Source organism: Eleutherodactylus coqui, chromosome 10, assembly GCF_035609145.1.
Source record: "Eleutherodactylus coqui strain aEleCoq1 chromosome 10, aEleCoq1.hap1, whole genome shotgun sequence".
NCBI classification, from domain to species: Eukaryota; Metazoa; Chordata; class Amphibia; order Anura; family Eleutherodactylidae; genus Eleutherodactylus; species Eleutherodactylus coqui.
This window is the reverse complement of record NC_089846.1, coordinates 142,721,581-142,749,580: the sequence shown is the minus strand read 5'-3', so window position 1 is coordinate 142,749,580 and position 28,000 is coordinate 142,721,581. Positions and strand designations below refer to the sequence as shown.

General features: G+C 53.8%; 1 protein-coding gene across 2 annotated transcripts; it reads left to right on the top strand.

Annotated features, from left to right (window-relative positions):
• On the top strand, window positions 1-27,676 carry HNRNPUL1 (heterogeneous nuclear ribonucleoprotein U like 1). 2 transcript variants are annotated; one of them, XM_066582006.1, is made up of 15 exons: window positions 1-170; window positions 6,102-6,245; window positions 8,802-8,952; window positions 9,582-9,658; window positions 14,179-14,318; window positions 14,409-14,508; window positions 17,406-17,518; window positions 19,528-19,794; window positions 19,872-19,994; window positions 21,574-21,702; window positions 21,785-21,953; window positions 22,114-22,428; window positions 23,126-23,328; window positions 23,408-23,821; window positions 26,954-27,676. In XM_066582006.1, the coding sequence occupies exons 1-15, from the start codon at window positions 95-97 to the stop codon at window positions 27,113-27,115; spliced, it is 2,583 nt and encodes an 860-aa protein (XP_066438103.1). In that variant the 5' UTR covers window positions 1-94; the 3' UTR covers window positions 27,116-27,676. The 2 variants fall into 2 exon arrangements, with proteins under 2 accessions (XP_066438103.1, XP_066438104.1); XM_066582007.1 differs by lacking the exon at window positions 6,102-6,245.
• Window positions 27,677-28,000: the final 324 nt, after the last annotated feature.

Below are 28,000 nucleotides of genomic sequence, written 5' to 3'. Positions count from 1 at the left end.
GGCGAAGAGAGAGTTGTGGGGGGAGTGTGGTGCCGCCATTTTGTCCGCCCTCCTGTGATACCCGCGCTGCTGGCATCTGAGCGGAGAGAAGAGGATGGGGGATCACTTCCATCGAGGCGGATACCCACCCGGACCGCCCAGGGATTTCCGTAGGGACGGGGAAGGCAGATGTAAGGCGGCCATGGCTGATGGTTCTGTAAGGCGTCTATGGAGGATGGGGAGGACAATGCCGGGCTGGGATGTCTGTGGACAGCTATGCCGCAGTCCGTTTTGCCCCTGTTCACACGGGTATGGTGCGGTTGGCGGTGTCACATGACCGCGGGCGCAGGCCGCCACATTGCTGTGAGCGAAGGTTAGAGGCCGGTCCGGTGGTGGTCCGATGGCGCCCGCGTCTTAAAGGGGTTGTCCGGCTGAGCTGAGGGCGGCTTGTCATCAATCGCTGACCTGTGAGGGTTCGCTGCTCAGGATCCTCGCCAATGGCTGATTCCCGGCATCGCGGATGGAGCTGAGGGCGCTGTCCGGACTGCTGTGGCCCAGTCTGGTACTGCAGGCATGGAGTGCTGCCGTCACCAACTACTGAAGGCCTCCCTTAAGGATAAGTAAAGGCCCTGGACATCCCCTTTAAGAGCCCCGAGTCCCCGTCTAATACTAGTCCCCGTTGTCACGCCGGAGGTCCCTATGGCCGCTGAATGGGGGAGGGGGGGGAGTGAAGATCCGCTTACAAGATGGCGGTGCGATTGGCGCTTGTTGATGCGGCCTTCACAGAGGTGATTCCGGCTGCGTGGGGACATGGAGATAATCCCCCTACGGGGTCGCCAGGAGATAATCCCCCCCACGGGGTCGCCATGAGATAATCCCCCCCACGGGGTCGCCATGAGATAATCCCCCCCTACGGGGTCGCCATGAGATAATCCCCCCCTACGGGGTCGCCATGAGATAATCCCCCCCTACGGGGTCGCCATGAGATAATCCCCCCCTACGGGGTCGCCATGAGATAATCCCCCCCACGGGGTCGCCATGAGATAATCCCCCCCCACGGGGTCGCCATGAGATAATCCCCCCCCACGGGGTCGCCATGAGATAATCCCCCCCACGGGGTCGCCATGAGATAATCCCCCCCACGGGGTCGCCATGAGATAATCCCCCCCCTACGGGGTCGCCATGAGATAATCCCCCCCCTACGGGGTCGCCATGAGATAATCCCCCCCCTACGGGGTCGCCATGAGATAATCCCCCCCTACGGGGTCGCCATGAGATAATCCCCCCCACGGGGTCGCCATGAGATAATCCCCCCCACGGGGTCGCCATGAGATAATCCCCCCCACGGGGTCGCCATGAGATAATCCCCCCCCACGGGGTCGCCATGAGATAATCCCCCCCCACGGGGTCGCCATGAGATAATCCCCCCCACGGGGTCGCCATGAGATAATCCCCCCCACGGGGTCGCCATGAGATAATCCCCCCCACGGGGTCGCCATGAGATAATCCCCCCTACGGGGTCGCCATGAGATAATCCCCCCTACGGGGTCGCCATGAGATAATCCCCCCACGGGGTCGCCATTGTTGGCTCCGGCTGGCCATGAACGTTCTCGGTCTGTATACAAGGCCCTTTTGGTTTCGGGACACGACCTGCCCAGGACCGCAGCGGGACGCTATCGGCAGCGGGCTGTGAAGACTTGTTCGGGGCGGCGGGGCGTTCCAAGCATCTTGGCCACCTATACTCTGCTCTGATTGGCCGGCACTGATCACATGAGCAGCACTGGCCAATGACAGATCAGATCTGAACACGACCTCTGCACTATGGGCAATAAGGTAGTCTAAAGATGGCGGGGGCCACCAGAAAACGGGCCCCTGAACCAGCGGACCTGGGTGACGGCCAACAACATGCACCCCCGGTATTACACCCCTTCGGGTACAGAGCTTTCTCCTGAGACCAGAGGGGGGCTTTAAAGCGACTCTCCGGTCCTGGCAAACCAAGATGTCTACCGCTGTGGGTCGGGGCGGGCCCCTCTTGGTCTGTCTGGACCGGGGAGTCGCTGGCGGCACCGTAAGCGGGGATATAGCGCTGCTGCTGGCGGCGCCAGGGCGTCCGGGGGAAGTGCTTCTGCCAGTCAGAGAGCGGGCATCTTGGACGTCCAGGAGGGGCTGCCCATAAAATACCCCCCGGGGTTACGCTGCGCCCCTGTGACTGAGCCCTGGGGGGCTTTCAGACTGAACGACGATCGCTGACATGAGTGAAAGCCAACTGTTGGGTCTGATCGCGAGCCGACGGCGAATGGGGCTCATTCTCATATCGTTCATTCACTTCCTGCAGGCACCGCGGGCTCATTCACTTACACGGGGACTGAAGGGTAAACGAGCCAACGCTGCATCTGCCGCTCTAAACGGGCGGCACGAGTGCGAATGAGTTAGCGGGCACAAACGGGAATCGGCTCGTCTAAAAGGGCCCCGACTGCGGGAAGACCAGCGAGCTCGGCTCTGTCCGCCGGCCATTACTGGCTTCTGCAAGGCAGCCGCCCCGATCCCACTGAACCCCACGTACCGAGGTCCCCTGAGGGCTGTGCCTTCATTTACACACAACTGGCACTATGGGTCGTGTGCCACCTACCTGGGCTCTGGATATTAAAGGGGATGGAAACTACTGATGGCGTGTCTGGAGGACAGGTCGTCAATAGTAAATTGGCAAGGGTCCACCCCCCAGGCTCTCTGGTGTGCTGGTGCACGGAGCTGATCTCTACAGGAAGCAGACAACTCCGGTCACACTGCAGTGGCCAGACTAGGTATTACATGTGAAGTTCCTGGTCACTTCAATGGGAGCGTTACCTGGAATACAAGCCTGCCGTGCTATGCACTTCCTGCAGCTCCATGCAGGGGCACGCTGGTCGTTGGGGGTCCCAGGCAGCAGAGCCGGCTATGTGCTTCCTGCAGCTCCGTGCAGGGGCACGCTGGTCGTTGGGGGTCCCAGGCAGCAGAGCCGGCTATGTGCTTCCTGCAGCTCCGTGCAGGGGCACGCTGGTCGTTGGGGGTCCCAGGCAGCAGAGCCGGCTATGTGCTTCCTGCAGCTCCGTGCAGGGGCACGCTGGTCGTTGGGGGTCCCAGGCAGCAGAGCCGGCTATGTGCTTCCTGCAGCTCCGTGCAGGGGCACGCTGGTCGTTGGGGGTCCCAGGCAGCAGAGCCGGCTATGTGCTTCCTGCAGCTCCGTGCAGGGGCACACTGGTCGTTGGGGGTCCCAGGCAGCAGAGCCGGCTATGTGCTTCCTGCAGCTCCGTGCAGGGGCACGCTGGTCGTTGGGGTCCCAGGCAGCAGAGCCGGCTATGTGCTTCCTGCAGCTCCGTGCAGGGGCACGCTGGTCGTTGGGGGTCCCAGGCAGCAGAGCCGGCTATGTGCTTCCTGCAGCTCCGTGCAGGGGCACGCTGGTCGTTGGGGGTCCCAGGCAGCAGAGCCGGCTATGTGCTTGCTGCAGCTCCGTGCAGGGGCACGCTGGTCGTTGGGGGTCCCAGGCAGCAGAGCCGGCTATGTGCTTCCTGCAGCTCCGTGCAGGGGCACGCTGGTCGTTGGGGGTCCCAGGCAGCAGAGCCGGCTATGTGCTTCCTGCAGCTCCGTGCAGGGGCACGCTGGTCGTTGGGGGTCCCAGGCAGCAGAGCCGGCTATGTGCTTGCTGCAGCTCCGTGCAGGGGCACGCTGGTCGTTGGGGGTCCCAGGCAGCAGAGCCGGCTATGTGCTTGCTGCAGCTCCGTGCAGGGGCACGCTGGTCGTTGGGGGTCCCAGGCAGCAGAGCCGGCTATGTGCTTCCTGCAGCTCCGTGCGGGGGCACGCTGGTCGTTGGGGGTCCCAGGCAGCAGAGCCGGCTATGTGCTTGCTGCAGCTCCGTGCAGGGGCACGCTGGTCGTTGGGGGTCCCAGGCAGCAGAGCCGGCTATGTGCTTGCTGCAGCTCCGTGCAGGGGCACGCTGGTCGTTGGGGGTCCCAGGCAGCAGAGACCGCTATGTGCTTGCTGCAGCTCCGTGCGGGGGCACGCTGGTCGTTGGGGGTCCCAGGCAGCAGAGCCCGCTATGTGCTTGCTGCAGCTCCGTGCAGGGGCACACTGGTCGTTGGGGGTCCCAGACAGCAGAGCCGGCTATGTGCTTCCTGCAGCTCCGTGCGGGGGCACACTGGTCGTTGGGGGTCCCAGACAGCAGAGCCGGCTATGTGCTTGCTGCAGCTCCGTGCAGGGGCAGGCTGGTCGTTGGGGTCCCAGGCAGCAGAGCCGGCTATGTGCTTGCTGCAGCTCCGTGCAGGGGCACGCTGGTCGTTGGGGGTCCCAGACAGCAGAGTCGGCTATGTGCTTGCTGCAGCTCCGTGCAGGGGCACGCTGGTCGTTGGGGGTCCCAGGCAGCAGAGACCGCTATGTGCTTGCTGCAGCTCCGTGCGGGGGCACACTGGTCGTTGGGGTCCCAGGTAGCAGAGCCGGCTATGTGCTTGCTGCAGCTCCGTGCAGGGGCACGCTGGTCGTTGGGGGTCCCAGGCAGCAGAGCCGGCTATGTGCTTGCTGCAGCTCCGTGCAGGGGCACGCTGGTCGTTGGGGGTCCCAGGCAGCAGAGACCGCTATGTGCTTGCTGCAGCTCCGTGCAGGGGCACGCTGGTCGTTGGGGGTCCCAGGCAGCAGAGCCGGCTATGTGCTTCCTGCAGCTCCGTGCAGGGGCACACTGGTCGTTGGGGGTCCCAGGCAGCAGAGCCGGCTATGTGCTTGCAGCTCCGTGCAGGGGCACGCTGGTCGTTGGGGGTCCCAGGCAGCAGAGCCGGCTATGTGCTTGCTGCAGCTCCGTGCAGGGGCACGCTGGTCGTTGGGGGTCCCAGGCAGCAGAGCCGGGTATGTGCTTCCTGCAGCTCCGTGCGGGGGCACGCTGGTCGTTGGGGGTCCCAGGCAGCAGAGCCGGCTATGTGCTTGCTGCAGCTCCGTGCAGGGGCACGCTGGTCGTTGGGGGTCCCAGGCAGCAGAGACCGCTATGTGCTTGCTGCAGCTCCGTGCGGGGGCACGCTGGTCGTTGGGGGTCCCAGGCAGCAGAGCCCGCTATGTGCTTGCTGCAGCTCCGTGCAGGGGCACACTGGTCGTTGGGGGTCCCAGACAGCAGAGCCGGCTATGTGCTTGCTGCAGCTCCGTGCGGGGGCACACTGGTCGTTGGGGGTCCCAGACAGCAGAGCCGGCTATGTGCTTGCTGCAGCTCCGTGCAGGGGCAGGCTGGTCGTTGGGGTCCCAGGCAGCAGAGCCGGCTATGTGCTTGCTGCAGCTCCGTGCAGGGGCACGCTGGTCGTTGGGGGTCCCAGACAGCAGAGTCGGCTATGTGCTTGCTGCAGCTCCGTGCAGGGGCACGCTGGTCGTTGGGGGTCCCAGGCAGCAGAGCCGGCTATGTGCTTGCTGCAGCTCCGTGCAGGGGCACGCTGGTCGTTGGGGGTCCCAGGCAGCAGAGCCGGCTATGTGCTTGCTGCAGCTCCGTGCAGGGGCACGCTGGTCGTTGGGGGTCCCAGGCAGCAGAGCCGGCTATGTGCTTGCTGCAGCTCCGTGCAGGGGCACGCTGGTCGTTGGGGGTCCCAGGCAGCAGAGCCGGCTATGTGCTTGCTGCAGCTCCGTGCAGGGGCACGCTGGTCTTGGGGGTCCCAGGCAGCAGAGACCGCTATGTGCTTGCTGCAGCTCCGTGCGGGGGCACACTGGTCGTTGGGGTCCCAGGTAGCAGAGCCGGCTATGTGCTTGCTGCAGCTCCGTGCAGGGGCACGCTGGTCGTTGGGGGTCCCAGGCAGCAGAGACCGCTATGTGCTTGCTGCAGCTCCGTGCAGGGGCAGGCTGGTCGTTGGGGGTCCCAGGCAGCAGAGACCGCTATGTGCTTGCTGCAGCTCCGTGCGGGGGCACGCTGGTCGTTGGGGGTCCCAGGCAGCAGAGCCCGCTATGTGCTTGCTGCAGCTCCGTGCAGGGGCACACTGGTCGTTGGGGGTCCCAGGCAGCAGAGACCCTGCGGATCTGTCACTAATCCTCTGGACATCCCCCTTAAGGCTGTAACGTTGGCCGCTGACAGATTTGCTGCATTGGATCCGAATCTCTAAAAACCGGTTTGTCTGTTTTTTTGACAGATTATGGACAACATGCACAAGATCATTACGGCCCCCCAGGCGGAGGTTACCCACCCCCTCCCAGACAGGATCCAGTTAAACAAGAGCGAGACCCATTTTATGACCGGCGACCCATGGATCCCGTTCCTCCTGCGCATAATATGGGTAAGGCGTTAGTGACTTCTGCCGTTTCTTCCCACCGGTGTCCCGTCCGGTGGATACATCCTCAGCGGACGGGGAGGAGGTGGGGCGCCAGCTTCATTCCTATAGAAATCAAGGGGAGCGGCTGCACAGCTACCCCACTTTTTGCCCAGGGTGCCACTAACAAGAGGTGGGGTAGCAGCACTTTAAGGGGTGCGGAGCCGGCGCCCCCACTTCCTCCCCTGACAACATCCGGCCTTCTGCATGGGGATCCCTAGCGGTGGCCCCGGCCCTGATGACCTATCCAGACGGTTATTCCCATCTTGGCATTTCAGAGCTACGATGGGAGCGGCTGCTATAGTTACTGGTAGCTTTGGATACAGCCGAGCGCCCGCTGCAGCGCTGTTTCCGTGACTACCATTGAAGTGAATGGGAGCTATGGACCCGGCATAGCAGAGCGCACTGCGCTGCTTCCGTAACTCGCGGAGGCGTGCTACGCTGTGGACTTGGGTTTCACAAACAGCGCTGAAGCGCTCGGCTTTTTCCGAGGTGGGAGCGCCCCTTTAAGGGCTATTGACTCCATGCAGCGGCCGGTGTATATTGTGGGGTGGCCAGCCTGACCCCCCTGGCTCTAGCCTGCGGCATGTGGATGAGGCTTCTGAAAGTCATTACTGGTGGAGATTTTGAGTGTTGGGAAGGTAAAGCGGTATAGAAGTGTCCGGCAGCCCTGCGGAGGCCGAAGACACCAAGTGGGCGAGTCATCAGGAGATTTATGCCAGCTCGCAGCTTTCTGCCCCACCGGCCATTCCTGACCAGCCGGTGTGGACCGACGCACTATGCCAGGTCGGAGCTGTGCGGCTCTCTATACATTGGCTGCTCCATCAGCAGTAAGCCCTCCGGTGACATGCCGCTGGTAATCTATTCCCCGGTGGGTATATGCGCGCACCGCTGATTACATTGCAGAAATTCGTGCGACTGTCTGCATTCCACCAGCTGCGGGTGTATGCGGCGGGCGTTCGGTCCTTCCTGCACATGTGGATACACCCGAACACCAACAGCTGAGCTCTCTGCCGCCATGTTACATCTCTACACTCCTATGGGGGAGCCGTGGACTATATACACCTGTTCTGTGAGGTCATGGAGCACCCGCAGCCTTTTCTAGGGTCCTACTGGACTTCCATACATTTCGGATTTCAAAGTTGTGTCCCGCTGAATTGCGTAAGAATCCTATAGAAGGTCTGCAACGTACAGCGGTGATCTCTGCTGCCGGGTGTGGGCAGTGTATACGGACTGCATGGCTGCTCTATTAGAGACCCCCATCTAGGGCACGTTGGACCTCCTTTGGCCTTCAGACCTGCAGCAATTTGTTGTGTAGATTTCATTAGGTGTTGAAATCACTTTTCTGAGAATATCGGCCCCTGCGGACAGGCAGCTGCTTGTACTTGATGCAAGTTAGATGGAGGTGCTGACAGGAAGGGGTCATCAATGCATGCCGATTGTGCCAAATTCTGACCTAACAGAAATCTGGATTCATCTGAGCAGGCGATGTTTTTTACTGCTTGGTGATCCCATTTTTGCACTCTTTTGCCCGCTGGAGTCTCGTCTGTCTTTCCCTTAGACAGCAGTGGTTGTCTTCTGTCATAGCGCATCTGTGCTAAGGAACGGCGAGTTGTACCTTCGGATGCATTGGTTGGAGCCTGCTACAGTTTGACTGTGCAGCGCTTGTGTGTTAGAACCATTCCTGACATCCCCCTCTGACTCCTTTCATCAACAAGCTGTTTATGTCCACAGGATCCCCTTTGCTGGATGTTAGCCTCGATCGTGCCATCCCCATATACTCTTTACACCACTGGGTTAGCAGTGAAGCCCCGGCTAGTCTAACACCGATGGCCAGGCCGTGTTGGAAGTGAAACTGATCCACAGCAAACTTGCCTGTGATTTTGTGCTGCACTTCGCTGTCACGTCTGATGCCTAAACCGGCTCCAACCATTAAGGGCCGGGTCTCGGAAGTCGCCGTTCAGTGTAGATGTCTTCCTTTGCCATGTGTCGTTGAGGGTGCTGGTGGGCTCTCTGGATATGCTGTCCCGCTCTTTGGGACTGATGAGACAGACGGGCCGTTGCTGTTAGGAGACAGAAGTTATAAAAAAGTGCAAACTGTTACCGGAGGGGAAACAAGATGTCAGCGTTGTTCAGATGAGTAGTGAAAAGCTGCAAAACAGCCCCAGGAGCGTCCAGGGGTACAGCATCTCATCCCCTTCATGCTAGCTATTGTGGGGGTCGAGGTGTAGAGCCCCCCACTGATCACTGATGGCATATTCCAGCTTTGTGCCATCTGACTTGGTGGGGTACCACTTCTGCATGCTCGCAGTATATGGAATAGCTTATAGTCTACTTGGCATTGGATCGGTCATTCCGGATGTATCTTCTGGGTGGGGGCATAACAAAGGGTCTAATGGAGCAGCTAGTTGGGTGGTCTGGGCCTGGAGCATGTCCGTGTGTCACAGGTCTGCTGGGGTAACAAAGGTTGGTTTCCAGTTTCTGTCAAGTCTTTAATACGGTAACTTTCTATGTTTTCTGCAGCTATAAAAACTGAATTTAAGCAGGAGGAGCCGGATCCTCCTGGTCCGAGGGGTCCCAGCGCTGGAGGTCCTCCACAGTCCCTCCAGAATCGTAAAAGGCCGTTTGATGACCGAGGCGGCAGAGGCTACTACGAGCATCGAGAGGACCGCAGGTACGTGGATTGTAGAAGGAAATGAGTAGTTCTGGACCAGTAATCCCAAATGATCTGCCCCCCAGATGCCCAGTCACCGCAGACTGAAGTTGGTGAGAACTAATTACTTCCTCCAAACAGTAGTTCACCGGGTAGTATTCAGCAATGGCCTTAGCTGACCGCCATGAGACGGATAGGGGTCTGCCATGTTGCATAAGATCTTTCCCCACAAGTGACCTTTTCATGAAGCGATGTCTGCAGACAGTTTCTCACCTGGACTCGCTGAATATGTCCGGCTGCTCCGACTGCAGCCGCCAATATGCCTTAAAATGGGCCTCAGCTTTGGCGACACGATCGTGCACCAGACGATCTACTCCTATCCTGTATGGCGGACGTCACTCTATGTAATGCCACTGATTCCCAACCGTATTGGCATGGATCCACAGCGGATTGCAGCGTTTATATTGAAGTGGTGACCGGCGCCGGTTCTCACCTCACTTATGGATTTGCTGTAGACTGTTTCTGCTGTGACAAATCCGCAAAATATTTGCTACCAATGCCCCCTCCTCCCCCACACCCCGCCCCAGGTCTCCACCTCCGGTAATGTAACTTTAATACCCTGCTCTAGTTCTGACATCTCTGTTGTGCAGGGCAAAGTCCCCGCAGGGTCGTGGTGGAGATGATGAGGATGAACCTTTTGATGAAGACTTTGTCGTCCTGGATAACTGTAAGTAAACATTCGCTATGTGCATCCATTGTGTAAAATGACTGCAAACCTTTTCTGTGTTGCTAATAGAAAAATGTAGTCCCCCCCCCCCCCCCCCCGTCCCCCCCCCCATGAGCCCCCCATCGCTCCTGAGAACGTTGGTCCCATTTCCCCATCATCGCTGCACGCTTGCTGCACCCCCTGCAGTGAAGAGATTGAACGGAGTGACAGTCGCACAAGTATTTTGCTGCTTCACTCATTTTCTGTGGGACTTCCAAGATAGTTGAGCAGCAAGCGCTTGGATATTTCCATCAGCCACATTGAAATGAATGGCGCGCCGACCACGTATGCTCAGCCAGCGCTCCGTTCCATGTGATGCCACTGGAAGGGGAGAAGCATCACCGCAGTGATGAGAACAGGGATCACAAGACCAACATTCTTAAGATCAGTGAGGATCTTAGCAGTGAGACCCCCACCAAGTTATCACCTATCCCTATACGAGGATCAGTCATCCAAAGTTAAAGGCAGTAAAAAAGACACTCCATGCGAAAGCCCAAGATTCCTCTGCCACTGCACCAAATCATCCTTTTGAGGTGACCGTGCCTTCTACCCCCCCCCCCCTTTGCTTTATCCTGGGTTAGTAGGGCCTCATCCAATTGGGTGAAACGACTGCACCGCGGCATCTGGTGCCCCCCAACTTCTCTGTTTATTATTACAAGCTAGTGGGCCCCCCTCCTCAGTGTTTGCTGGGGCCACGTGTCGAAAAAAGGGAGCACTTGTTCCCGCCTTAGGACATGCCACGGGCACTCTCTGCTCCTGAGGCATGTCCTCAGCAAATTCTGAAGAAAAGGCTCACTAGCCTCGAAATGCTTATGTGTACTGTATGACCCTCTTACATTGCCCCCTGTGGTGTGTACCTTTCTTCAAGGCATGGCACATACAGCCCCTCCTCACCACTTCCCTTCAGCACCATGGGGCCTGACATTTGTCCTAGATGCATTGCAATTCTCTCCCTTCAAGCCCTTGCATGAGATCTCCCCCATCTGCCTATCATCTTGGAAGGTCGCCTTCCCGGTAGACATTGCTTCAATCCACCACGTCTCTGACCTCGACGCCCTATGTAGATCCCCCTTTCTGGTGTTCTGCCCTCTTCTGCCCTTTCTCCCCAAGGTGGTTTCCTCTTTCCACCTCCAACGAGGACCTCGTTCTGCCCTCCCTCTGTCCGGAGTCTTCACACCCTCCGGCACTTTGTCTTCACACCCTCCGGCACTTTGTCTTCACACCCTCCGGCACTTTGTCTTCACACCCTCCGGCACTTTGTCTTCACACCCTCCGGCACTTTGTCTTCACACCCTCCGGCACTTTGTCTTCACACCCTCCGGCACTTTGTCTTCACACCCTCCGGCACTTTGTCTTCACACCCTCCGGCACTTTGTCTTCACACCCTCCGGCACTTTGTCTTCACACCCTCCGGCACTTTGTCTTCACACCCTCCGGCACTTTGTCTTCACACCCTCCGGCACTTTGTCTTCACACCCTCCGGCACTTTGTCTTCACACCCTCCGGCACTTTGTCTTCACACCCTCCGGCACTTTGTCTTCACACCCTCCGGCACTTTGTCTTCACACCCTCCGGCACTTTGTCTTCACACCCTCCGGCACTTTGTCTTCACACCCTCCGGCACTTTGTCTTCACACCCTCCGGCACTTTGTCTTCACACCCTCCGGCACTTTGTCTTCACACCCTCCGGCACTTTGTCTTCACACCCTCCGGCACTTTGTCTTCACACCCTCCGGCACTTTGTCTTCACACCCTCCGGCACTTTGTCTTCACACCCTCCGGCACTTTGTCTTCACACCCTCCGGCACTTTGTCTTCACACCCTCCGGCACTTTGTCTTCACACCCTCCGGCACTTTGTCTTCACACCCTCCGGCACTTTGTCTTCACACCCTCCGGCACTTTGTCTTCACACCCTCCGGCACTTTGTCTTCACACCCTCCGGCACTTTGTCTTCACACCCTCCGGCACTTTGTCTTCACACCCTCCGGCACTTTGTCTTCACACCCTCCGGCACTTTGTCTTCACACCCTCCGGCACTTTGTCTTCACACCCTCCGGCACTTTGTCTTCACACCCTCCGGCACTTTGTCTTCACACCCTCCGGCACTTTGTCTTCACACCCTCCGGCACTTTGTCTTCACACCCTCTGGCACTTTGTCTTCACACCCTCTGGCACTTTGTCTTCACACCCTCTGGCACTTTGTCTTCACACCCTCTGGCACTTTGTCTTCACACCCTCTGGCACTTTGTCTTCACACCCTCTGGCACTTTGTCTTCACACCCTCTGGCACTTTGTCTTCACACCCTCTGGCACTTTGTCTTCACACCCTCCGGCACTTTGTCTTCACACCCTCCGGCACTTTGTCTTCACACCCTCCGGCACTTTGTCTTCACACCCTCCGGCACTTTGTCTTCACACCCTCCGGCACTTTGTCTTCACACCCTCCGGCACTTTGTCTTCACACCCTCCGGCACTTTGTCTTCACACCCTCCGGCACTTTGTCTTCACACCCTCCGGCACTTTGTCTTCACTCGCTCGATGTAGTGTGCGCACTGAGGATCTGTCTCTCGCACAGAATCCCTCCAGCGTTCTGATTTACTGTTCGTCACAGATGGCCCCCGTAGAAGTCTGGTGGTCTCTAAGTCAACAGTCGTCTGCTGGATCAGGTTGGCGATCAAGGAGCCCTTCTGCTCCAAGGGCAGGGCTTCACCCTATTTAGGTCACGGCCCATTCCACTGGAGCAGTGGGTGCATCCTGGGTGATGTCCCATAATGCTTTGCTCTTCAGGTTACTGGGTGCATATGTTTGCATCTTCTGAGGCTGCTCTTGGTCACAGGATTCTGGATCGCATCACAAGTATTTCTGAGCCACCCCTAGTGACACTTCTGGACGTCCCGCGGCCTTTCCTGTATTCCCCAATAACACAGCTGAGAAAATAGCATTTTTAGTTACCATAAAATCCTTTTCTCATCCTCTCATTTGTTTGGGGGGACTAGTTGTTTCTCTGTTCTTCCCCCTTTACTGCTTTATTCTAGTTCATGTTTCCAGTTAGCCTTCGGGTTCTTACTCTCCTATTGCTTGCATAGAAATTGATTTAGCTTAGTGGCTGCAGGAGGGGTATAGCTGTTATCATAGAATGGTAGAGTTGGAAGGAACCTGCAGGGTCATCTGGTCCAACCCCCTGCTCAGTGCAGGATCACTAAATCATCCCAGACAGATGTCTGTACAGCCTCTGAGGACTTCCATTGAAGGAGAACTCCCCACCTCCCGTGGCAACCTGTTCCACTCATTGATCCCCCTCACTGTCTAATATCTAATCTGTGTCTCCTGTCTTTCAGTTTCATCCCATTGCTTCTAGTCTTTCCTTGTACAGATGAGAATAGGGCTGATCCCTCTGCACTGTGACAGCCCTTCAGATATTTGTAGACCGCTATTAAGTCTCCTCTCAGCCTTCTCTTCTGCTAAACATTCCCAGATCCTTTACCCGTTCCTCATAGGACATGATTTGCAGACCGCTCACCATCTTGGTAACTCTTCTCTGAACTTGCTCCAGTTTGTCGGTCTTGTATAAAGTGGGGTGCCCAGAACTGGACCCAGTATTCCAGATGAGGTCTAAGGAAGAGTAGAGGGGATAATGACCTCACGGGATATAGACTCTGTGCTTCTCTTAATACATCCCAGAATTGTGTTTGCCTTTTTGGCTGCTGCATCACATTGTTGACTCATGTTCAGTCTATGATCTATTAGTATACCCAAGTCTTCCTCACATGTGCTGCTGCTTAGCCCAATTCCTCCCATTCTGTGTTTTCTTCATTTTTCTTGCCCAGATGTAGGACTTTGCATTTCTCCCTATTAAACACCATTCTGTTAGTCGCCGCCCACTACAAGCTTTGCTAGATCTTTTTGAATCCTCTCCCTCTCTTCCCTAGTTAGCTATCCCTCCTAGCGTTGTGTCTCCAGCATATTTCAATAGTTTCCCCTCAATTGCCTCCTCCGGATCAGTTATAAAAATGTTGAACCCCACCGTGTCCAGGATAAAGTCTTGTATCCCAATAGGAGGGGTAACTCTTCTTTTGCTTAGTGCCGCCTCCTAGTGGCAGTAACTAGACTCGTGTCCCCCAATGAACAGACGCAAAAAGGATTTTACTTTGACTAACAAAACGATCCTGTTTCTCTCAGTAGCCGCACACGCAGAGGACTACTTTAGGTAGTCCTGGATTTTCATGAGCTGCAGGCTAGTCCTGGTTACCCTGCCCTTCAACCACTAATTGACTGTTACTATGCATAGAGAGCTGTCAGTCATTGGCTGGAGGAGGGGTGGGTGTGGCCATCCAGCAGCTCATGAATATGCAGGACTAGTTCTGTGTCCGCCGGCTACTAATAGGTGACACAGCAGACCGTTGTACCTGGCGGGGCAGCCACTACCTGATGGTGCTCCAGTGAGGGGCGACAGACTCCATTAAGTCCTGGTCTTTTCCAGATAACTGCGACCTGCACTTCAAGCTAAGCAAAGACCGCAATACAGGCTTCCCGCTGACCACGGAGGGATTCGCCTACCTCTGGTCTGGAGGCCGGGCTACACATGGGGTGAAGAGGGGACGGGTGTGTTTTGAGATAAAGGTGAGACTAGCTGGTAAGATTCCCCCAAATCCCCACTTGTCTCCGGCTGATGTTATCATTCATCATAATAGAGTTCTGTCATCTTTTCAGATTAAGGAAGAAATTGCTGTGGGCCATCTCCCAGCCAGCGAGCCGGATCCGCACGTCGTGCGTGTTGGGTGGTCCCTGGACTCTTGTGGTACACAGTTAGGTGAGTGATGGAAGTTGGACTCTACTGGACCTTGAAGTCTGTCTGCAGCGGGGTTGGCGGTTGTTGCCGCGCTGCGGCTTCTGTAGTATTTCTGGGTGTTTCTGCCCCCCTTTCCTTCCCTGTAAAGGACCGATATCATGTTATGCCTAGTACAGGGCTTTGCACGACACAAGGATTGACAGTACATCAAAGACAACCTGTACGGCCCTACACTTGGCAGAACTTGGTGTATCGGTGATGTATGGAGGCTTCCTTTTAAAGATCTATTCTGACATCCATTTCAGGCATAATCCCAAAGGGAACGACCGCCCTGCTGGATCGACCGCCCTTCTCCCTGTTAAGACTAGTGCTGCCTGACTGTTTCTGTACAACAGGGGTCTCTCCTCAAAGATTTCGTCGGTGGGGCTCCCACCTGCGACTATGTATTCTGACAAAGGAACATTTGTTTGAAGTGTGACTAGACTTTTCTGAATTTATGACATGTCAGAAGTTTTAATCAATGGGGGTCCTGGTTCTGAGACCCCGCCAATCACTAGAACGAGCAGAAGCACTCAGCTGAGCTCTGTGATCACAGCAATGGATGGGCTCTCTAAACTTTCTATGGAACACCTACCCCTCTCCGAGCAGGGACTGAAGCGGCGCAATAGGCGCAGTGTTCATTCTAGCGATCGGTGGGGATCTCGGCTCCCGGACCCCACTGAACAATTCTTCTCACATATCACTACAATGTCAGAAGTTTCTAAAAAGTTTAATTACACTTTAAAGGGTTTGTCCTATGAAAGACAAGAGCCTTCGGAGCCATCAGCTGAACGTCCCAGGTGCCGCTCCTGGCAAAATCTGATTTTTCTGCAAGAAACAATGAACTGCCAGCCATTAAGGGGATATTACAGGACTACCATTAAGAAGACTGGCCATCCTTGAAATGCAAAGACCTCCCAGTCAGCTAGAATGGGAGCTGTTCTTGCAGCTTATAGAGGAGGGTCCCAATTGCAGGACTCCATTCTATGGTGTTCTAATAGACTATATGAGCAGACATTGAGGCAGATTTACTATTGCAAATGTGCCAGTCTGAAAAAAGGGGTGCAACTTCATGATAAAGGGGCCGCGGCAATGCGGGGTGCGACCTCATGATAAAGGGGCCGCGGCAATGCGGGGTGCGACCTCATGATAAAGGGGCCGTGGCAATGCGGGGTGCGACCTCATGATAAAGGGGCCGCGGCAATGCGGGGTGCGACCTCATGATAAAGGGGCCGCGGCAATGCGGGGTGCGACCTCATGATAAAGGGGCCGCGGCAATGCGGGGTGCGACCTCATGATAAAGGGGCCGCGGCAATGCGGGGTGCGACCTCATGATAAAGGGGCCGCGGCAGTGCGGGGTGCGACCTCATGATAAAGGGGCCGCGGCAATGCGGGGTGCGACCTCATGATAAAGGGGCCGCGGCAATGCGGGGTGCGACCTCATGATAAAGGGGCCGCGGCAGTGCGGGGTGCGACCTCATGATAAAGGGGCCGCGGCAGTGCGGGGTGCGACCTCATGATAAAGGGGCCGCGGCAGTGCGGGGTGCGACCTCATGATAAAGGGGCCGCGGCAGTGCGGGGTGCGACCTCATGATAAAGGGGCCGCGGCAGTGCGGGGTGCGACCTCATGATAAAGGGGCCGCGGCAGTGCGGGGTGCGACCTCATGATAAAGGGGCCGCGGCAGTGCGGGGTGCGACCTCATGATAAAGGGGCCGCGGCAGTGCGGGGTGCGACCTCATGATAAAGGGGCCGCGGCAGTGCGGGGTGCGACCTCATGATAAAGGGGCCGCGGCAATGCGGGGTGCGACCTCATGAAAAAGGGGCCGCGGCAATGCGGGGTGCGACCTCATGAAAAAGTGGCCGCGGCAATGCGGGGTGCGACCTCATGAAAAAGTGGCCGCGGCAATGCGGGGTGCGACCTCATGATAAAGGGGCCGCGGCAGTGCGGGGTGCGACCTCATGATAAAGGGGCCGCGGCAGTGCGGGGTGCGACCTCATGATAAAGGGGCCGCGGCAATGCGGGGTGCGACCTCATGATAAAGGGGCCGCGGCAATGCGGGGTGCGACCTCATGATAAAGGGGCCGCGGCAATGCGGGGTGCGACCTCATGATAAAGGGGCCGCGGCAATGCGGGGTGCGACCTCATGATAAAGGGGCCGCGGCAGTGCGGGGTGCGACCTCATGATAAAGGGGCCGCGGCAGTGCGGGGTGCGACCTCATGATAAAGGGGCCGCGGCAATGTGGGAAGGGATGTAGCCTAAAGGTGAATTTTCACACACAATTTGGGACAAAATCTGTCAAACTCTAGTCTAACTTTCTAGCACCTATTAGTGATGTGACAGATCGATCACCCAGCATGAGTCATTGCAATAAACCTGGCGCATTTTTAAGACTGATGGTGCGTTTAGACACAAAGATGATTGCTCAAAAGATGGCTTTTGAGCGATGATTTTTGCATAAGCCTACTTGGTACTAATGCCTACTAGTACCAATTAGTAGTGTGTGAGCCGCGGGGAGCGGTATTCAGGGAACAGACCATCCGCTGTTCTCTGAATACATTCCCTTTGTTCTGCCGCGGGGCTGACAGCTGAGACAGTGTAATCAGCGCTCCCCGGGAAGAACACGGCATGCAGTCCGTCTTATCAGCTGTTCTGAGCGATGGATTTCATGCCAAACTGAAATCTATCATTCGGCAGAGAAGTGAAAGATGGGCACATTTACACGCAACGATTATCACTCAAAAGATGGCCGTGGAGCGATAATCGTTGGGCCTAATTGGGCCTTGAGGTTGCACTATGACTATATTAGACAGTATTAGTAACTTCGCCCCATCGTTGTCTTGTACTTTCTTCGTAACGTATTTCTTCTCCATTTGCAGGAGAGGAGATGTTTTCTTATGGCTTTGGGGGTACAGCAAAGAAATCTACCAATAGCAAGTTTGATGACTACGGAGATACCTTCGCAGAGAATGATGTCGTCGGCTGCTTCATCGTATGTGTTTTGGGGATAGCCTCCATCTTTGCACGCTATAGACATTGCAGTATTGCGCGGCGTTCTACTATCTGACCGTAATTGGTAATAAGCTGGGATGGAAACATCACAATAACAGTCGCTCTAGAGGTGGCCCTGCCCATTAGATTGACGCCGCCTGAGTCCGGCTGTTCGCCTTACTTGTATGCCAGTGTTCCGACTCTCCCGATAACATGTTTGGGGAAGGATGGAGCATGTTGGATATGAATATAGCCAATCCGGTGGTTACAAAGGTAGATAAGCCTCTACTAGAGGAGTCCGGCAGCGGCATCCTTTATTCTACCTTTGGGACACATACATGTTCTTCCAAGCGCAGTGTGCGTATGTATGGGGGAGTGGAGAGGAACGGTGTAGACGGACATGGACCTACGGTGTTAGAATTTGACTTTTCTGGGTGCTTTTATTTATTTGACATGGGCCAGTTTCAGGCCTTGACATGTCCATTAGTGATAGAACGAGTATTATTTGTAGTACCAGTGTTTCTGGTAGCGCAGTGCACCACTTACTAATATAATACATAGTTAAAGGGATTGTTTCAGCATTGGACAACGGTTGACAATTAGATGAAGGCTGGACCGGTGTTGGCGGCATTCGCACTGGAGATGACATCATCACGTTCAGGAGATGTGAAGGACGATGCTGCAATGCTGTTCAATATACACCACTAACTATGTATACGTGTACATTTGTGAGGTGGGATTTATTGGAGTCTCCTCACAGGTGTGCAGCTGTCTGACAACCAGCTACAAACTGCCCGACTGAGGACTGCTGTATCCATAGCAACTGAGGCCAGAGGGGTTTGTGGGGGATGTAGTCCGTCCATAATCCCTCATTCTGTGCACAAGGGTAAAGGACCTGTGATGACGTCACTGTTATGTGATCAGGGGCGGAGCTAAGTACCGGATTACACGATGGTGGCATCATCACGGGTGCTGTCAGGCTCTGCATGTAACTCGCACAGCACACACGGACTCGCGTGGTCGTTAGCACTTTGACAAGTCGACAATCTTTTAACTGCAATACGTATTTTTAGTGACCTCCGTATTGGGCTTAAACCTGCACAGACATCTTGGCTGAGTACAGACAGCCAGGCTCCTGCTGTAATAGCCAGTAGCCAACTGAGAAACCTCCGATCCTGGCAGTCAATGGCAACTGCAGCATGTAAGCAGATGACAGGGCTAGGGGGGTCCTTCTGTGGCCCATCGGCACCGCACAATGCGGTCACAATGTATCAGTGGGTGCCCATGGAAGCCTGACCAAGGCCTCTGTCTGCCATTTAACTCGGCCTGTTGGGCTCTGCTTCCTGGCCCCACGTTGTGGCCAGAACGGATGTCTGTAATGAGTCGCAGGAAGTGTATTAGGAGGCCTCTCTCCCACTGACTTCAATGGGAGTGGAGCTAATTAGTACAGTTCCTCCGCAATCGCTGATGACTGACAGCGGGCCGGACCCAGAGCAGCAGACTACTGATGACCAATATAGAGGATCAGTTGTGAAAGCCTGGAATACAGCATTGGTCTTCTCTAGCGGGGACACTGGTTAGTCCATGTAGGAGAGGGGCGGGCGTTCAGATACTGGAGCAGGACCGCAGCAAGCAGTGCCTTCCAGTACTAATACACAGTGTGCGTCAGGTAGTCTGAGAAGCCGTGCGGCCATGTCTGTCCAGGCCGGGAGGGTCTGTAAATACATCTGACACGGCTCGCACACGTATGATGCTTCTCTACATTGGGATCTAGGACAGACCTACACTTGTGGGTAAGGTGCTTGCGTGTTCTAACAAATGAGTGGAAAGTAGAGTTTCTGCGTTATTGCTCGAGAATGGGGGGTGACAACTCCTTCCGGGTGCCCGCACGTGCCCGCTCTAGTGGCTGGCCGGCACGCTGTTGGCAGAGGGCGTCATTTTGCTTTCAGTAGATACTTTTTTGCTTTTTGTCTATTTTACCTTTTAACTTGGGTTTGTTTCTCTCTGCAGGATTTTGAAGCTCGTGGCGACATTGAGATATCCTTCTCCAAGAACGGGCGATATTTGGGCACAGCCTTCCGTGTCAGCAGGGGTTCTGTGGGCAATCAGGCTTTTTTCCCGCATATTTTAGTAAAGAACTGCTGCGTTGAATTTAATTTTGGCCAAAGAGTGGAACCTTTCAGCAGCTGCCCCCCGGGGTTTACCTTCATACAGCACGTGCCCCACTTCGAAAGAATACGAGGAACAGAGCCCCCCAAGAACAAAGCGGAGTGTGAGGTGAGTGTGGCGTGTTCATTGCCTCCCAACCCGTGAAGAACCCCTGGGAACTGTGACTATTCCTGTATTCTTCCCAGATCTTAATGATGGTGGGACTGCCAGGAGCCGGTAAGACCACATGGGCCGTGAAGCACGCGGCAGCGAACCCAGGGAAGAAATATAACATCCTTGGGACCAATGCCATTATGGAGAAGATGAGGGTAAGAAGCAGAAGCTTCCAGAAGCTCGTCGGTCTTGTTTTCACTTTCCGCAAAGAGCATAAAAATGTTTTACTTTGGAGTCCGTAGTTGGGGGACATTTCTCCTTGTGAAGATCACCACACGGGTGGAGGGGGTCTTTTATAGCCATGCAATGCTCCCTGGGAAAAACTGAGTGATGGACTAATCCTCCACAGCACCCCCTATTGGAAGTATAAGCTCTCAAGGGCAGGGACCTCCAAAAAGCTGTATGTGCATGGGTATTCTGGCTTGGATCACATCCTTAGTCCTCTTGGTAAGCCCTTGACTCATAAGGTACCTGCCAATAGGTGGCGCTGTGTGGGGATTATCAGGGATTCTAGAGCATTATAGCTATAGAGACGTATATAAAAGTTGCTTTCTAAGGGTACAACACATTCACAGATCTGCTCTAAAATCTGGCCATGGCCTTGTGGCTGAGGGATAGGGGGTCCGGTGCCCTGACAGTCAGTGATTGGACCCCCACCAACATTTATAACCTATTCAGAGGACGGCTGTTAAACGCTTCCGTCTGGAGTTCCCCTTTAACCATCGGATTACCTGGGTTGATTCTCAGAGCCAGCCCCTTCACAGATTGCAGCTACTATGGGGTTTCGCTTCGAACACCCCAGCAAACAACGGAAGTCGCTGTCTGCTAAATATTTTTCTGGAGGAAGCTAGTATTCCACGCAGTTCTGGAAACGAATAGCTGATTTACAGTAATAAGTCGACGACTGGAGTCTCAGACAGACGCGGTTTTGGAGGTGTTCTATTTAGGCTCTCCAGTAGGGGCACAACCTTCATGATATTGATACACTATGCTGGGGTATATTGACAGGGGGGGGTATCTTTGTGAGTCCACATTTATCGAAACACTTCAGCGAAAACACTTTTTCCCATCCTTGCACCCCTCACCTGATTTCCTGTTCCACTCTGGAGGTCTCCTTGATATATTTCAGTTGCTTTCATGCTGGGCAGCCTCCTTGCTTACAGTCTGATACTTATCAGGCATCATCTTGATGCTGAGATTTCTGGTTTCCCTTTTACTATTCTGTGCTATGAATCCCATGATGCATCAGCTCAGCATTTCATGAGCAACTAGAGACTGTACCATCTCTGCTGCAGAGAGAACACTGCCATTACATTATGTATACACCTAAATAAGCTACATCTTTTAAGTAAACAGGAGGATGATGTTTGATCTCCTCTATTATAACTGTGTGACAGCAGCTGTGTGATCATCCTAACCAGGACAGAAACTGCTTAGAGGGAGATGCAGACACCGCTAGTATCCATCACCCAGATGATGCGTCAACTAAAAAACTGACTAGTTTGAAAACACACAAACCCAAGTAATTCGGAGTTGACCATAATTGACATTGCATGACCCACCTGAGGGCAGAGTCCAGGAACCTCAGATAGAAAGGAATACCTAACCAAGGTAGTACTAGCCTCATATATATATCTCTCACTGGAGTGGAACTTTAAATAAGTTTGACTATATGGAATAGTAAATAAGGTAATATGGCGACTTCTTAGATTAATTTGGATCCTAAATTTGCAGGTAATGGGTCTTCGGAGGCAGCGTAATTATGCCGGCCGTTGGGATGTTCTCATTCAGCAAGCCACAAAATGCTTAAACCAGCTTATTCAGATAGCAGCCCGTAAGAAACGCAACTACATCCTTGACCAGGTAAGAGGGAGGGCCGGGGCTGTGGGGATGACGGTGGACCGCTAAGATCCTGCTTTAGTAATAAGTGCTTGTCTTTCCTCAGACAAATGTCTACGCCACAGCCCAACGCAGGAAGATGCGACCATTTGATGGCTTTCATCGCAAGGCTGTTATAATTTGCCCCACAGATGACGACCTTCGGGACCGCATTGTAAAACGCACAGACGAGGAAGGGAAGGACGTTCCCGATCATGCGGTGCTAGAAATGAAAGGTGATTTGTGGATCTACTGCGTCTGAAGCTATACTCGCATGGCTACACAAGGACGACTGATCTGGTTGAAGAACCCTGTAGACGGCAGAGCAATGACCGTTTTACTTGCCTAATATCTCCAGTCCTCCGTGTAACAATGTTAACTCCTATCTCTCCACAGCAAATTTTAGTCTGCCAGAACCAGGAGATTTCCTGGAGGAGGTAATCTATATTGAGCTGCAGAAGGAGGAGGCAGAGAAGCTGATCAGCCTATATAACGATGAAGGAAAGAAGGCAGGGCAACCCCCGGAGAAGAAATTCCGAGGCCGCGGTGGAGGACCCCCAGGTGGTGGTGGAGTAGGCCGAGGAGAAGCACCACGTGGTGAATTTCAGCGATTTGATAACCGGGGGGGATCTTCTGGTGGAAGAGGAGGATTTCAAGGTCGAGGTGGTAACTCTGGATACAGCAGAGGAGGTGGTCCTGGAGGCGGAGGTTGTGAGTATTGTTAGTTTTTGGAAACTCATGATTAGACGGATGTTAGTGTGCATTTGGGCAGTTTTAAAACTTTAATAACTCAGACAAGCAGTTATAAGCTGTATGTAGAAAGGACCTGCTAGCTAATAAAGTCCTGTGATCACAGCAGCATCAGCAATGATTCAGATAGTTAGAGGGTAGTTTTACACAGGACAACTGTCAGCTGAAAAAGCTCTGACTAACAATTTCAGTGATCGTTGTTCCCATGTGAACATAGGACCCTATAGATACTATATGAGACCTCATTGACTAGTCTGTTCATTTCTACTCATTGAAACAAAGCGACTAGTGAGCGACTTCTCGCTCAATGTAAGCGGGGAGTCCTTTATCTCTGAACGACGTTTTTCAGACCCAGGTTATTGCCTCTGACAGTGGGTCTTACCGCACCCCATCATTGTGATGGGTGGAATAGTGCAGACAGCACTCGAAAATCGTTTGAGCGCGTGTCTGCCAGGCCCCGTTGAAGTCAATGGGAGCGTTATACCGCAGCAAATACTGTATGTGTCCTTGGTCTCAACCATGTAATATAAAGAATCTCGAGTCTGGTTTGAATGGTTCTTCTTGCCTGCTTGAATACAGGATCTAGAACGATTTGCAGTGTTCTCTTGTAGCGATGCATACTGTTTAGTTTGACTTTATTGTCCATTTCGTGATGCAGCATTTAACCGTGGAGGGAACAACTCTCAAAGCCGGTGGTCTGGGAACTCGCAGGACAATGGCTCAGAAAATCGAAGTGGCTATGGTTCTGATAGCCAAGCACACAGCTACAGTCCTGCAGGCAGCCGAGGTGGTGGCTATGGTGGTGGTGCAGCATCAAACCCCCCTCCTCTTAGTTCACCTACTAGCTATGGTCAAGGACAGGTATGTATACTTCTAGTTCTGCCACACTAATGCCATGCAGCAGGTCTTTCATTCATGGTCTTCGTATGTTTCTCAACAGTCAAACTTTGGACAAGGAGGTTACGGTGGTACTGGAGGATATGGCCAAGGTGGAAGTTATGGCTCTGGAAGTGGTGGAAATTATGGACAAAGTGGAGGAAGCGGTGCTGGCTACAACCAGGGAGGAGGAAGTGGCAGTGGCTACGGCCAGGGAGGTGCAGGTGGCTATAACCAGGGTGGAGGTGGTGCTTACAGCCAGAGTCCTGCAAGCAGCGGTGGCTACAGCCAAGCAAGTGGAGGATACAACCAAGGCGCTTCTGGAGGTGCATACAGCAGTCAAAGCTACAATAGTAATCCAAGCTACGGTGGTGGAGTACAAGGCTACAGTCAAGGATATAATCAGTCTCTGCCTCAGAGCGCCGCCTCTCAGTCATCTTATAGTCAGGGGGGCTATAGTCAACAGTACCAGCAGCCGGTAAGTAGGTCCATGTGCCTTGGTCATAGAGATTGGCTGTTGTACTGCTCGTCTTTGCAGTCTAGGCTTGTTTCCACATATACAATGCATTTGGAAAGTCATGAGACCCTTTCACTTCCTTCACATTTGGTTATTTTGTGGCCATCATATTGCACTCAATACCCCATAATGACAAAGGAAATTGTAATGTTTGAAATCTTTGTACGTTTTTTTTTTTTTTTAAACTTCCATTTTGCACTGATAGACGTATTTAGACACCTAAAATTTAGCTCTGGGCCTCCCATTTCTCTCTTGATCATCTTTTTGAGATGTTTCTACACCTTTATTGGAGTCACCTGTGGTAAATCTAGTTGATTTGATTCCATTTTAAAAGGCACGCTCCTGTCTATGTAAAGTGTCACAGCTCACAATGCATATCAGAGCCAAAACCAAAGCATGAGGAGGAAAGAACTGCCTGTAGAGCTCCGACAGGTTTCTGTAACCTTCCCCATATATATGCCTCCACACAATCCTTTCTACTGCACTGAAGGTTCCCAAGAGCACCGCGGCCTCTATAATAAATGGAAGAAGTTTGGAACAACCAGGACTTTTCCTACAGCTGACCAACCCACCAAAGTAATTAAGGAAGAAGGGCCTTGGTAAGAACCCAGTGGTCACTCTGGCTGCGTCAAAGACTCTGTCTGCAGAATGGAGAAACTTCCAGAAGGTCAACCATCACTGCAGCACTAGTCTGACTTATGGCAGAGTGGCCAGAATGAAGCCTCTCCTCAGTAAGAGACTCGTCAAAGCCCCTCTGGAGTTTGTGGACTGTGAGACACTAGATTTCCTGGTGTGAGGGAACCAAGATTTACCGCTTTGGCCTCAATTCTAAGCGTTCTATCTAGAGGAAAGCGGGCACGGCTCATCACCCGCCCAATACCATTCCAACTGTGAAGCATGGTGGTGGCAGCATCCTGCTAAACTGGTCAGGGTTGATGGAAAGTACAGCGATGTATGCTTAATAAAACCTTGATCCAAAGCAGAAAGGACCTCAGACTGGGCAGAAGGTTCACCTTCCAAGGAGGCAATGACCCTACGCACACAGCCAAGACAACACAAGGGTGGCTAAGGGACAACTCTGAACGTCCTTGAGTGACCCAACTGAACATCTCTGGAGAGACCTGATAATGGCCGCCCACTGATGGCCTCCATCCAACCCGATAGAGCTTGAGGGGATCTGCCAAAAAGAATGGCAGAAAATCCCCAACTCCCAAGTGTGCCTTGTGGCATCATACCAGAGAAGACTAGGGGTTGGAATCGCTGCTAAAGGTGTCTTCAACTAAGGCTTGGGGACGGGGCACAAGGCCACAAGATAACAAAATGTAAAGGAAGTGAAGGGTCTGAAGACCTCCCGAATGTGTTGTAAGTCACTCTCTGTAGTTAGTTTTTTGCCCTTTTGCTCAATTATTACATATTCTGATTACCGGACCATGACGAGTTCTGCCTAATAAGGTATTATGTATGCCTTTACCAATACATACTGAGAAGCTGATGGGCCAACACTTGGTACAGCCGTGTTCACGTGTGTTTGGGTATTCCATTTTATGGTTCTCTTGAGGGAGCAGAAGCGCCAACTGGGAGTGAATCTAGTTGGACAGAAACTAACGGACCCCCGTTGACTACAGTGGAGTCCAGCGGGCTTCCATCGTGCCCCCCAGCATGTTTCCAAACCATGCACAAGGATCGTATGTGGTTTCTGCACACAGATGTGACCAAAGCCCAACGGGCATAATGCTTGGCTTCACTATTATAGGGTGTCAGTTCCTGTAACTAAACCTATGAGCACATAGGAACTGACACGCTGAGTCTGGGGAGATGTGTAAACTGGCATTCCCGGCTGTTCCTTGCTGCTTGATGTATCCACGGACTACTTGGTGAGCACATAAAATGAGCTAGTCCTCCCTTCTGTGCACGCACATGTAAAGGTAGTCCCGCGGGTGCATGAGGCAGCTGCTCTGACAGCCTGCAGTGGGAATGGGCGTATATAAGGGCTAATTCAGACGGGGGTACGTGTACTTGGGCACACCACCCATCCAGTGGCACACGTGTGCGGGCCGATCTCATGAACCGTGCACACTGCATCTCCAATTGTCCGTAAAAAATGGACACTTATAGAACAGGATGGAATTATTTGTTTTCTATATTTTCACACAGACCATTCGTGACAAGTCCCGCATGTGTCCGGCCTCAAAGCCGTAAAGGGTCTGTGTCCACGGAATACACAGCCCGAATATTTCCATGTCTGAATAGGCCCTACGACTGGCATCAGCAGGTCTGCTCCTATAAGCCCACCAGTTTACCCTGTGGGGCCCCTGGGAGTGGACAGTCCCTCGTTAAGGCCTCATGCCCACGGCCGTACCGGTATAACGCTGCAGGTCTCTCCACAGCGTCTTACCAGTGTTTGTAAATGCCGGCAGAGTGTACTGCGCATGCGTATCGCACATAGTCATGCGCCGTGTGACTTTTTAAAAAAAGTTCCCGCTACGTTTCATAGTGGGGCATGAGTATGAAAATGCCGCCCATGGGCAATGTATTGCATTATGGGCAGTGTTTGCATGCGCCGCCTCTACAAACGTATAAGGCTGACACGGCCGAGCATCGCACCCGTAATGAAGAACTGTAGATACAGATCCAGTAAGGCCCGATAGAAGTGGTATATACTACAACAGGGACTGGATTAAGGTGTTGTCATCACTAGGCCATCTAGACTTAAAAGCAGAACGCCTTTTAAAAAACTTTTGCTGTCAGTGACACATCGAGCGTTTCGATCGGTGAGGGTCTGGGTGCCGGGACGCCCTCTGATGGTGAGATGAAGGGGCTGCAGTGCCGTGTCTCTTCACCTGTCGGCTCCTCTCAGCAGCTGAAGACTGACAGGTAAACCTCTGTAGACATCTATGCGTCAGTATCCAGCTGCCAGGTGGAGCCAGCAGGCACCGCCGACAGCCGAAGGGCGCAGGTGAGTACTGCAGCCCATTCATATCGGGGATCAGTGGGGGTCTCTGCTCCCGGACCTCACTGATCGTGTCCGACCGTGTCAGCGCAGTTACTGTCAATGCGTTCTGTCGGTAATTCTTATATATTTTTACCCTCTAGTATGGAAATCAGCCGTGGAGCCAGTACCAAGGACAGGCACCCGCTCCGAATCCTGGCCAACCGCAAGGTCAAGGTGGTCAGTGGAGCCAGTGGAACTACGGAGCGGGCAGCAGCAGCAGCGGCGGGTATGAGCAGCCCAGCAGATACGGAGGGGCCCCGTGAGATTCTACAGAAGTGACATTTGTTTTGGTTTCACGCCAGGACGGACTGCGATCCTCAACCACATTGGACTAAACTTCCTACTTTTCTGATTTCTGAAACCGATTTGCGACCAGCCGTGCCCGGTCTAAGGAGCCGCGGTCCGTTAGCGCCGAGTACAGTATACATGTATATTACAGTCAATATTATCCCTTTTAGCTAGTAATGTCCATTTAGAAGTCAGTAAAACAAGCCCGCCCCTTTCAGCTTGCATTCCACGCCCCATGAACCACGCCCACATTCGTCTGACCGAGACCCTTTACGTTTTAACGTGTTTAGTTTTTACCCTTCTTGTCTATTTCATTGTCTGCATGTCCCGATGAGACGGCTGGCCCCTGGGCTCACACTTCGGCTTCCTTTTTGTTATTTTATTGTAGAATATTAATGTTTTATGGATCCGGTGGCCCGCCCCGCCCCGCCCCGTCCGAGTTACGTTGCACAATTCTGTGTTACAGACATTTGTTTTTGTTTTTTTTTTATTAATTTGGATGGGAGTGAGTATTGAATTTTGGAAAAAACCACAAACGTGTTCTGTCTTTAATTCATGCGTGCCGTGGGGGAGGAGCGGTGCTGACGCACCTATAGGCCAGCGGAGGCCAAACTGTCATTATGGGATGTGGCCCTTGCCTTACGTGCCGGGGCCCGCATGCAGGACGTCTTTCCATGAACCCTCCATTAATTCATCTCCCTTTACACGGAGCAGTCAGTGTGCAGATAGTCGCTCAGAGAGCTTCTACACGAGCGATGATTGCTCATAAAGGGATCTCCATGCAGTTTGGTTCCCGATCCGTTCCAGTACGAAGCGCTGTGACTGCAGCAGACTACTTCTGATCAACCAGCGCCTTTTTT

Bases quoted from the DNA above. Each gene is read 5' to 3' on its own strand.
- HNRNPUL1 (XM_066582006.1), top strand. From the start codon at position 95: ATGGGGGATCACTTCCATCGAGGCGGATACCCACCCGGACCGCCCAGG. The intron at 19,995-21,573 runs GTAAGAAGCAGA...CTAAATTTGCAG, and splicing joins CCATTATGGAGAAGATGAGG to GTAATGGGTCTTCGGAGGCA. The intron at 23,329-23,407 runs GTATGTATACTT...GTTTCTCAACAG, and splicing joins CTAGCTATGGTCAAGGACAG to TCAAACTTTGGACAAGGAGG.